The 13190-nt window shown below is 37.0% G+C and overlaps 1 protein-coding gene across 1 annotated transcript in view; it reads right to left on the minus strand.

Moving 5' to 3' along the window:
* Positions 1-6392: 6392 nt before the first annotated feature.
* Txl (Thioredoxin-like) overlaps positions 6393-13190 on the minus strand; it is a 51096-nt gene continuing 44298 nt past the window's right edge. Inside the window, exon 5 of the mRNA XM_067148769.2 lies at positions 6393-6930. Within this exon, the coding sequence (XP_067004870.1) occupies positions 6720-6930 (211 nt within the window). The 3' untranslated portion in view covers positions 6393-6719. The remainder of the gene's footprint in view (positions 6931-13190) is intronic.

Genomic DNA, 13190 nt, shown 5'->3' on the forward strand with positions numbered 1-13190 from the left:
CTAGCACACGGGGGCGAAACGCTGGCAACCAGGAGTGAGTTAGCTGGAGAATTTATAATGTCCAATAATGGACCATTTACATAGATATTACTAGAGTGTGTATCGTAGAGATAGGATAGGAATGGTGGGAGGGGGAGTATTCATTCGCGTGAAAGAAGAATTTGTAAGCTACGAAAAAGTTAAAGATGAGACACATGAAATTCTAGGTGTAAGGCTCATTTCTAAAGATAATGGCAACTTGATATATTTGGAGTGTACAGACCAGGAAAGGGTAGCACTGACACGGATTCAGAATTATTTGATAAGATAATCAGCTATGTAGGAACCGACACAGAAAGAAATGTGATTGTAGCGGGAAATTTGAATTTACCAGATGTCAATTGGGAAGGAAATGCGAACGACAGGAAGCATGACCAACAAATGGCAAATAAGTTAATATGGGTAGGACAGCTGATTCAGAAAGTGATGGAACCAACCAGAGGGAAAAATATCCTGGATGTGGTGTTGATAAAACCAGATGAGCTCTATAGAGAAACTAAAGTAATAGATGGTATTAATGATCATGAAGCTGTTTTTGTCGTAGTTAAAAATAAATGTGATAGAAAGGAAGGTCTTAAAAGTAGGATTATTAGGCAGTACCATACGGCTGATAAAGCAGGCATGAGACAGTTTCTAAAAAGTAACTATGATCGGTGGAAAACGGTAAATAAAAATGCAAACAGACTCTGGGATGGGTTTAAAGCAATTGTTGAGGAATGCGAAAACAGGTTTGTACCTTTAAGGGTGGTAAGGAATGGTAAAGACCCACCTTATTATAATAGAGAAATAAAGAGACTAAGAAGGAAGTGCAGACAGGAAAGAAATAAAGTTAGAAATGGCTGTGGAAGTAAAGAGAAATTGAACGAACTTACTAGAAAATAGAATCTAGCAAAGAAGGCAGCTAAGGATAACATGATGGCAAGCATAATTGGCAGTCATACAAATTTTAGTGAAAAATGGAAGGGTATGTATAGGTATTTTAAGGTAGAAACAGGTTCCAAGAAGGACATTCCAGGAATAGCTAATGAACAAGGGAAGTGTGTATGTGAGGATTTTCAAAAGGGAGAAGTATTCAGTCAGCAGTATGCAAAGATTGTTGGTTAACAACGATAATGTCCAGATAGAGGAGGAGACTAAGGCTAAAGAAGTATTAAAATTTACGTATGATAACAATGACATTTACAATAAGATACAAAAGTTGAAAACTAAAAAAGCGGCTGGAATTGATAAATTTCTGGGGATATACTAAAGACAACGGATTGGGATATAGTACCATATCTGAAGTACTTATTTGATTATTGTTTGGTTGGAGGAGCTATACCAGGTGAATGGAGAGTTGCTATCGTAGCCCCTGTATATAAACAAATGGGTGATAGACGTAAAGCTGAAAATTACAGACCAGTAAGTTTGACATGCATTGTATGTAAGCTTTGGGAAGGTATACTTTCTGATTATATTAGACATGTTTGCGAAATTAATAACTGGTTCGATAGAAGGCAGTTCGGTTTTAGGAAAGGTTATTCCACTGAGGCTCAACTTGTAGGATTCCAGCAAGATATAGCAGATATCTTGGATTCAGGAGGTCAAATGGACTGTATAGCGATTGACCTGTCTAAAGCATTTGATAGGGTGGATCATGGTAGACTACTGGCAAAAATGAGTGCAGTTGGACTAGACAAAAGAGTGATTGAATGGGTTGCTATATTTCTAGAAAATAGTTTTCAGAGAATTAGAGTACCGGTAGGTGAAGGTTTATCTAACCCTGTAATAATTAAGAGGGGAATTTCTCAAGGCAGTATTATCGGACGTTTGTTTTCTTATATATATAAATGATATGAGTAAAGAAGCAGAATCAGAGGTAAGGCTTTTTGCGGATGATGTTATTCTGTATAGAGTAATAATTAAGTTAGAAGATTGTGAGCAACTGCAACGTGACCTCGATAATGTTGTGAGATGGACAGCAGGCAATGGTATGTTGATAAACAAGGTTAAAAGTCTGGTTGTGAGTTTCACAAATACGAAAAGTCCTCTCAGTTTTAATTACTGCGTTGATGGGGTGAAAGTTCCTTTTGGGGATCATTATAAGTATCTAGGTGTTAATATAAGGAAAGATCTTCATTGGGGTAATCACATAAATGGGATTGTAAATAAAGGGTACAGATCTCTGCACATGGTTATGAGGGTGTTTAGGGGTTGTAGTAGGGATGTAAAGGAGAGGGCATATAAGTCTCATGTACGACCCCAACTAGAGTATGGTTCCAATGTATGGGACCCTCACCAGGATTACATGATTCAAGAACTGGAAAAAATCCAAAGAAAAGCAGCTCGATTTGTTCTGGGTGATTTCCGACAAAAGAGTAGCGTTACAAAAATGTTGCAAAGTTTGGGCTGGGAAGAATTGGGAGAAAGAAGAAGAGCTGCTCGACTAAGTGGTATGTTACATGTTATAATTCTCATATTTTGGTCCGTATTGAAATGTACAATGAAGTCAAATAAATAATAAAGTTTAATTATTCCACCTATTCAATACATAAAAAAGAGATGTTAATTAAGAATTAAATCTGTAAATAAAACTATAGGGACATGTTTCGCCCTTCAGTTAAGGGCATCTTCAGCCTAATCTCATTCTTAAAGTTAATTAACCAGGTACCTGATTATAATTAAAATACATATGAATATGAAGATGATGTTGGAATTGTGTTTCAAATGGTGAGAGAAATGGTTGACAACAGTTTTGGTATTCTTAAAATGAAACCTCAATAAAGTCTAATATACAAATAGTCGTAAATTATGAATGTCCTTATTTAAAAATTGGGAACAAATTGTTTACTGTTAGCTTTTTAAGAACGTAAATTTTGTAAAGAGACGTTTCTGTTGCTCACTTCAAGTGAGGTTTGAAATAAATTATTACGTTGAAGCAAGTAAAGTGGGGCCTTTTGATGGTTGAGGGTGTTAGAGAAAATTTATCGGGTATTAAACGGTTCAAGCGCCAGCATAAAAATTGTTAGACTGTTGAAACTCCCATGTGAAGAGATGAAACTGCAGTCTTCTAGAAGCACGAGTGAAGAAGAGTGCTTGATGGTAAGTAGCTGTGTTAATATGACGTCTGTAACAACGGGAGGATTTACGTGTTAATGAATGAAATTGAATGAAAGGAGAGTTTAAAGGGAAATCGAAGTGTGTAAAAACACTTACCTCTTTATTAATGTTGAAATTGGTTGATGTAAAGAAGAGTTGGAGAGAAAAACGTTGTGTGTAATTTCATTTATTTTCAGTAGTAATAGTGTTAAATAGTTGCTATGGTAGAGTGGAAATGACTGATATTTAAGTTACTAGTGTTGCAGATGATGTGAGATTAATGGAGGAGAGGCACGAAGCGGTGTGCCTGGTTTATATGCTATTAGAAGTATAGATAAGAAATGTGTTTTCCCACCATTCAATACATAATTTATTTTAATAGATTAAGCTAGTACCGGTTTCGGCTCTTTAACGGCCATCATCAGCTAGTACATGTTTTGTTTTAGCCATTAGACAATTCACAAGTTGTTATTGTATTAGGCATCCGGATGTCTAATGGGGGATGGAAATGTATACAATAGCATATAATTAAAATATCAGTAGTCAGGGTAAAAAGTTACAAATAGAACATGAGTATGTAAAACATATTAAAAACACACAGGCCACAATATATAACATTTAAAAAGTTTCAACACATTAAAATGATACGTATAGGTAGACACTTGTTAAAATTTTCAATTCATGCTATATAGATTCCATTCTTCTGTCCTCTGTGCAGTTCCTTTGCTTCTAAGTTATGTTGATTTTAGTTGCGTAAGGTAATCTTCGAGAACATTCTGAAACTGGTGTACGTCTTATTGATATGGGCCTTTGTCATGAAGAAATTTTGTTATGTTATATATCCCAACTTGTGATATACTATGGCAAGTTTCAATATAGCAAACAGCAGGTCTCGAGCTTGTATTTAGAAGTAGTCGGTGGCAACACCTCTCTCGTCTATGTTTGTTCTTGTAGTCTGTAGAGATAAGGTGATATAAGTATGCCGGTAGTGTGTGTATGAAGGAATGCCTAGTGTGTGTATGGAAAGAGTACTTACTATAGTTGTTGTGGAAGTCTTGTGCCGATGTGTTTGAAGGCTTGTTGTGTTCTACTGCGAGTGCGTCTGGGGCTCATATTAGCTGTGGAGGGGAAGAAGGAGCGGCCGTTGGAGAAGTAGGGGCGGGGTCAGGCTTGTGATTCGTTGATTTGTTAGAGCGTGTGTTTACTATTTTGAGGTAATCATTCTTTAATGTCGGAATGGCTTTGTCAAAAATGATGCTGGTTTTTTTCATTAATATCATTAATGTTATGATTGGGGTTGGCGTATTGGTCTAAAGAAATGTAGAAATCTTCGGTTATGTTGAGCAGGGGGCCCTTGGAGTTTATATTTAGTATCGTCATGTTGTTATTGATGTTTGTGAAACTATGCTTGGATTCTTCTACATGTTGGCCTATTGACCTGCTGTTTGCTATATTGAAACTTGCCATAGTATATCACAAGTTGGGATATATAACATAACAAAATTTCTTCATGACAAAGGCCCATATCAATACGACGTACACCAGTTTCAGAATGTTCTCGAAGATTACCTTACGCAACTAAAATCAACATAACTTAGAAGCAAAGGAACTGCACAGAGGACAGAAGAATGGAATCTATATAGCATGAATTGAAAATTTTAACAAGTGTCTACCTATACGTATCATTTTAATGTATTGAAACTTTTTAAATGTTATATATTGTGGCCTGTGTGTTTTTAATATGTTTTACATACTCATGTTCTATTTGTAACTTTTTACCCTGACTACTGATATTTTAATTATATGCTATTGTATACATTTCCATCCCCCATTAGACATCCGGATGCCTAATACAATAACAACATGTGAATTGTCTAATGGCTAAAACAAAACATGTACTAGCTGATGATGGCCGTTAAAGAGCCGAAACCGGTACTAGCTTAATCTATTAAAATAAATTGTGTATTGAATGGTGGGAAAACACATTTCTTATCTATACTTTGAATCTGTCAATACGGAAAATGAAATTTATAAATAATAATTATATGCTATTGGCGGTGGCGGGAAATGAGTTCAATTCTTAGAACAATATAAAGAGAAACTATATCATCAGTATCAAGTGGTTTTCAAGTAAAAGTTAGGACCAGTCTATAGTCAATCTTTTGTGAGGAGATAAATTAGCCTTCCTCTCGAATTACGATGCGGGAGCGGGAGAAAGTGTGAGAGTAAACATCCATAATTATTAAGTTCTATAAGAATTCAGTTAATTTTGTTAAAAGGTGTCCTGTAGACAAGAACAGAGCAACTTCATTGCAGTTGGCTGGTGCAAGATATGTTCTGTACAGGGCAACCTTGGGAGGCAGTAGCTCGTTTGGTGGTCATGATAATTAAGGCATGGTTAGCCGGTTCGAGTCCTGCTGGTGGGATAAGAATTTCACCATCAGAATGCAGAAGAGGTGGTGGTGTACAATTTCTCCCCAGTGTTACATGGAGTGAGGGCATATGATGCTGCTGATGGTGATATGTCCATCAGATGGGGACTTTAAGCCTTGAGCAGACCCCTTGTAGTTACTCCACAGGAGTAAGCTATGTGCTGACACCTGGTTTCATCCACTCCGTACGCCGTCAGCACATTGTCTATGGACATCAAATATAAAGACCTGCACCTGGCGAGCAGAAAATGTCTTTGGACACTAAAAGACACACAAAATACACAAATACAGTAAATTGGAAGGCAGTAGAAAGGTTTCATCATAAACTATTTGATGAATGAAGTGATAGAAATGAGAAACTGCCGATTTCTTGTTTTATGGTATTGTCTGAGGAAACCAAGCTACCTAAACAGTATTTACTCCCATCACTTTCAACTCTGTCTTGGTTCTGCTGATTATCAGTCTTATTCTTTTCGCTTCTTGTCAAAGGTCTGGTTTAGCTTGTATCTGTTTCATCAGCAAACACTTGTTTGGTTTTCATTTCCTCCAACAAAGCATCATTAGGGACAGTTTTGTTTACATTCTCACCTGATGTCCAATACAATATCAGGCAGTTCAAGTTGGCATTTCATATTAAAATAACTCTGGTTTACATACTGAATAACAATCCATTGAGATAAGATGAAGATTGCCTTACCGCCTGAAGGACATAATGCTAAGAGCTTTCTGTGTATTTTGTCTTCATCAGATGAAAAAAGGAAGGAAGGTTCCCAACAGAAGGATGGGTTCGATAGGCTCTCTTTATCGTTAAAATTTTCCTTGAACTTTTAACAATGCATGGAATAAAAAAATCAATAAAAGTAGCTTTATTACCCCTTCAGAGGCATTACATCTGTTCAACAGTTAATAAGAGCATTTGACTGATGAGTAACTGTCTATTTATGAACAAATTAGTTAATTACAAAACACTAAACGGCAATGTTGAATTGTTTCTCTGGCAAATTACCTGACTCTGAAAATGCAAATTGAGATACCTGACTGAAATTTGTCTTTTTGGATAATCTACTCGTCATAGTGCTCATCCCATGAAATAAATAAATGCTTTGGAGTCAAAGCTGATAGTTTGCTGCAAAATGGTAATATTCTGTATGGAAGATTTGTCAATAATATCTAATGACTTTCCCCTTTCTTGCCAGCAACTCGCTTGAATTCCCCCATGTTAGTTGTTGAAATGGGAGAGCCAATGATGGCAAAGTGATCTATTTGAGTCTTTTCTCCACCACTCTGATTATCCTTAATGAACAACTGGATATTTTGCACATTCTGGAACTTAACATAGCGAAGGTTTATCGGGCCACCCTCCAGATCTTCAGGCGTCAACCTGCAGAAAAAAAAATTAAACAATGAAGTCATTCAAAAAACTTGATGTACGGTATAGTAATTAAATTTACATCCACCAAAATACAGCAACAGGAAGATTATGGAAGGAAAAACAAGAACACGTAGTTTGGGGACAGTGAGGGAACAAATACAAGACCAAATTAATGGGTGGAATGAAAGCAATTATGAATGAAAAATAAAAGAAAAGCAAGACAGTTGTAACAAGAAAGGAGAAGAGAGTGTGTGGAGGCAGTAATTAGGATGCGAGATATCAGAAGACAGGAAAGTGCAGTTGGGAGGGGGGATCTTAAAAAGATTTGCTATTAGAATGCAAAGAATCCCATTTAAAAAAAAGGTTCATACCTATCCTGGCTCATGGAGCAGAAACATGGGACACCACCAAGGAACACAAAATACAGGCAAGCGGAATGAAGTTCAGGAAAAATAAGAAGGGGTCATATAAGGAATACAGAGTTGAGAGAGAAAGATAGTCACGTTTGAGATTGCTTGGGAGGAAAGGGGAATACAATAGTATTTAAATTTTACGAAAGCAGCATACACTAATAATAATAATTTTTTTTTTTACTAGTTGTTTTACGTCGCACCGACACAGATAAGTCTTACGGCGACGATGGGACAGGAAAGGGCTAGGAGTGGGAAGGAAGTGGCCGTGGCCTTAATTAAGGTACAGCCCCAGCATTTGCCTGGTGTGAAAATGGGAAACCACGGAAAACCATTTTCAGGGCTGCCGACAGCGGGGTTCGAACCTACTATCTCCCAAATACTGGATACTGGCCGCACTTAAGCGACTGCAGCTATCAAGCTCGGTTCTAATAATAATGACTATGATAATAATTACACTAGAATGACAATAATAATAATAATAATAATAATAATAATAATAATAATAATAATAATAATAATAATAATCATCATCATCATCATCATCAAGCAACAAAAGTATGTGACATGATAGCAACAGGCTGAAGAAGAATGTGGAAGCATGTTAAGGTAGATTTGGGAAGAGATGTTTGCCGTGGACATCACTGATCCACAACGTGACCCGAACAGTGCAGGCAACTAATATGTTCAGTCATTTTACACAAGATCTTTCAAAACAAACTTAATAATAACTCTCAAAAACTGACAATACTCATTCATATATGAAATACATCTGTTATGTTACAGCTTACAAGCACAGTCATAATCAACATCTCACAAAAATAAACTTCTTCACACATTGCATTCTTTGTCTCTCGTCCCTATTACTGTACTTCGTGTACATAACGTGCTTTTCTACCTACTCCACGGTTGCCTCATCAGACCGCATGACACACTACTGTCACAGCTGCCACACCAACTACCCAATACAAAAAACTTCAACCATTCTGCCCATGTACTGTACTCAATATATTGCTATTATTAACGTTTATAATACAACAGCGATCCGATTGTTTACGCACTTGTTTTTTATTAACCGTCACTTCCCTTTCGTCCCGTTTCATGACTAAATGGTTAGCGTGCTGGCCTTTGGTCACAGGGGTCCTGGGTTCAATTCCTGGCAGCGTCAGGAACTTTAACCATAATTGGTTAATAAGGCTGGCAGGGGGGCTGTGTGTGTGTGTGTGTGTCGTCTTAATCATCATTTCATCCTCATCACGACACGCAGGTCGACTACGGACATCAAATCGATTAAAAATACTACAGAGTTGATTGAGAATCTAAATAAGTTTCATATCCAACCTAATACTTCCCTTCACTCGTTCGACATTGTTAATATGTAGCCTAGTATTCAAACCTCTAAATTATACCCTATCATTGAAAACAACTTAAGTAAATACAGCCACCTAAGTGCTTTGGAAATACAAGATTTTATGTCTATCCTGAAATTAGTTTTAAATAATAACTATTTCACTTTCGACTGTATTATCTATCAGCAGTAGAGTTTGGCCATGGGATCGCCGGCTTCGGGTATCTTGGCTGAAATCTATTTGGATTTTTTAGAACATACTAAAATGGATAATAATAATAATAATAATAATAATAATAACAACAACTACTTCAATAATATTCTTAAGTGCGGGAGATTGCTCAAGCTGTAGGGATGTCTTCTGAATGGGTATATTATATTTTAACCGAAGAATTCGGTATGAAAAAACTATCTGCAAGATGGGTGCTGCGGCTCTTGACATTGGACAATAAACGCACCAGATTGGAAATGTCTGAACAAAGTCTGGCCCGTTTTCAGTGCAACCAACAAGATTTTTTGCGCCAGTTTGTGACTACAGATGAAACTTGGGTCCACTACTATATCCCAGAGACAAAACAGCAGTCAAAGCAGTGGAAACATGCTGATTCACCACCACCAAAGAAAGCAAAGGCAGTGCGTTCGGCCGGAAAGGTCGTGGCCTCAGTTTTCTGGGATGCAAAAGGCATTCTGTTGATAGATTATCTTCCTACTGGCCAAACAATTACGGGGCAATACTACGCAAACCTCCTAGACCAACTACAGGAAAAGATACACGAAACAAGGCCTGGTTTGGCAAGGAAAAAGGTTATCTTTCATCAGGACAATGCTCCGCCGCACACAAGTGTTATTGTCATGGCAAAACTTCATGAACTGGGGTACGAATTGTTGCCACATCCACCTTATTCACCTGATTTGGCACCATCAGACTTTCATCTATTCCCCAAGCTGAATTTTCCTCGGTGGACAGAGATTTTCTACAAGGGAAGAACTGGCAGCCGAATTGGAGAGGTATTTTGCAGGCCTGGAGGAATCTCATTTTCGAGATGGGATCAAGGAATTGGAACATCGCTGGACCAAATGCATTAGTCTACAGGGAGACTATGTTGAAAAATAAAAGCAGTTCCACCGAGGTAAGATACTTAATTCTAGTGCATTCCGAGAACTTTTCAAACCACCTATGTATGTGGATGATACTTAGGTAATCATAGATGAGAGCACAACAGACACTGCTTCCACTCCTGTCAACCTTAACAATATTGACCCGTACATAAAATTTACACTTGAATCTGAATATGAAGAAAGAATAAATTTTTTTAGACTTGACCATCATTAGGCAACCAAATTCCTTAAAATTCAATATTTTCAGAAAACCTACCCAAACAGCTTCCACCATTCGTCAAGATTCCTCTCATCCACGAATCCATAAAATAATAGCTTATAATAGTATGATTCATCGAGCCTTTACTACCCCAATGACCGAAAGTGAACTTTAAGGTCATTAACGTTTTTAACATCATGATGTTAAAATCTCCTTCAGAACCAACAATAATAACGCTACAGTCTTACACAACTCATCGTCTATTAATAGAACTGATTACTTTTCAAAATCTGGTGTATATAGGGTAAAATGCAACAGCTGCAATTTTTCTTATGTTGGGCAAACAGGAAGAAGCTTTAAAATACGATACTTGGAACATGTCAATGCCCTGAAATACAATAAATTTTCAGACATTAAATATGATATGGAAATTCTCAAAATTATGAAAAAAGGACCCCTCCTTAACATATCAGAGAACTGCTTTATACACCTAGACCAATATTTTAATTCAAACTTCAATCTTAATGACATTTCCAAAAAAAAACCGAACATTCTTTTTGACCTGCTCATTCAGCTTTTCAGACAATCAAAATCAAGTATTAAAGGTCCCATTTTTCATTCTATTTACAGTACTTGACTTAAACAACCTTCCATATTCCCACATCCGTCAGCCCCGCCTTAATAATCTCTTCCCCCCTTTTTTCTCCTTCCGTTTCCTTTACTTTCGCTTCTTTTTTTCCTTCACCTCCTTCTCAAGATTTCCTTTGAACCTCATCTACCCACAATTCTCTCTTCAGCTTATTATAACACGACGTAATTTCCCATATGACGTATTTTATTTATTTTCTTCCACCTGACTTAATTCTTTCTTTGCTGTCATTTATTCAGAGTCAAATGTCGCATTGATCTGTGAATTTCTATCCACCTTTATTTAACTCGATATATGTTAATCTGCCTCACGTAACATCCATTATCCTTCAAGATTCTAGAAACAGAGGAACTTTCTTCTAGCATCATAATTCGCATCCACATATATATCAAGTTTATAAACATCTTGAGAAGACAATGTTACTACAATTTCAATTGATCTCTGAATGAACAGCAACATCACTTAGAAGCCAGCCTTTATCGATTTCCATGACCAGCAACTTGAGGATTATTTTTACAACTTTTTACCTTTATACGGCGGATTGGACTTATCTCTACTTTTTAACATAGTGTAGCGCATCTCTGGATTCTTAAGACTCTACGCACAACAATCACCTTCCTTCAAGTTCCAAAAAACAGAAGAGCCTTTTTTAGCATCCATGTGATTTTACGTCTATGAACATCTTTAAAAACGACTTAACTTTGGCTCAGTTGTTCTTCGAATGTATAACATCATATTTAAGGAGCCTGCATATATTGAATTCCTTGACCTGCAACTTAAAGATTTCCATCCCTAACAACTTTTTAATAATGTACGGCACACTCGACTTTAACCGTATATGAACGACGTGACTTCGGCTCAGTTCTTCAATTGTATAACAGCATCTTAAGGAGCCAGCATATACTAGTCTCTTTATCCAGCAACTCAAGGATTCCTATTTTTAACATCTTTTTAATGTGCACTGGACTTTTTATGAATCTCTGTAATAGAGTTATTTTTAACATAGTGCTGCAAGTCTCTATAACACTTTTCTCAATATCTCACATGGTATGTACATTTAAGAGACCTTATGTGTCTTTACATTGTTTAATTTCTTCGGTATTTATGTTTAAATTTTGCTTTAGGTTAATGATGACCTACTGTTAGGTCAAAACTAGTCCCTAATCATATATGTAATTTAAACTCTGTACAATTTGTATTGAAAAGGTGGACCTTAATAATACATTAGTTTAACTCTATTGTAGTCAAATCAAAAGACCTGCATCCGGCAAGCCGAACTTGTCCTCGGACACTCCCGGCACTAAAAGCCATAAGACATTTCATTTTTTCAACTGTCGTGGAACGACTTTCTACTGACTAATGACGACGATATGGTTGACAGACTGAACTCATTAATACTAGGATTGTATGACAAATACACTCTGAAGAAGCAAATTTGAGTTTCTCACCCTTTGTCTCCTTGGCTAACAAATGAAATTAGGTCACGGCAAATTGTGATGCATGGTATAAGCGATTAATTGATGTAGATGTTGATTCCTATAGGGAACCAAAAATATTTGTCCTGAATGAGTAAATTTATAATACCAATATAATGGTCCGTTATTGGACAGTACAAATTTTCCGGCTAACTCATTCCTGGTTGCCTGCGTTTCGCCCTCGGCCTCCACGGTATGCACTAGCCTTGCGTCTTGGGTGGTGTGCTAAGTCCCAACTGACGAGCCTAACTTAGCACACGAGGGCGAAACGCAGGCAACCAGGAATGAGTTAGCCGGAAAATTTATAATGTCCAATAACGGACCATTATATTGGTATTATAAGCGATTAATGTGAACTGGAAGCACTAGTGATTTTGAAAATTACAGTATTCTTCAAAATAAATTTAAGCAATTAATTCGTAATAGCAAGTATAAATATATTCAAGAGATAAACAGGGGAAGTTCAGCACTAATATAGAATCATCTGCATCAGATGGGTATAGGTCACAGCCTGACCAAGCAGGCACCCAGTATACCACTTGATCTAAATTCTCATTTTATAAAAGCAGCATACACTAATAATGATTATGATAAGTACACTAGAATGATAATAATCATCATAATCATCCAGATAACCTAACTGCTGCTGATATTAACACCATAAGTACTAATTCCCGAGTAAATCAAGTAAAATTTACATTCAAAAAAGGTAGTGCGAATGATGTGAAGTGTGTAATTTACTCCCTCAAGTCAGATGCTCCGGGTAATGATGACATACCATTATCTTTCATAAATAATAATATTGGTGCAATATTACCTATTCTCGTCAGCATAGCCTGAGTGTGCGACAAGTGCAGACGTGTTATGTAGACGATCCCGGTAGTGAGAGAGGGGAGTGCAAGAAACAAATGAAGAGCTCAAGGAGGATGATTGGTGTGGAACAACACAGGGCAGTTACAGGAAGATGACAGGGGAGAAAGAAGAAGTGAAAGTTGGAGGAAGCAGAATGGAATTGGGAATAAAGGGGGAGATGATACTGACAGCGGCGGTGATTATAGTAATACTATGG

Source organism: Anabrus simplex, chromosome 5 (genome assembly GCF_040414725.1).
Source record: "Anabrus simplex isolate iqAnaSimp1 chromosome 5, ASM4041472v1, whole genome shotgun sequence".
NCBI lineage: Eukaryota > Metazoa > Arthropoda > Insecta > Orthoptera > Tettigoniidae > Anabrus > Anabrus simplex.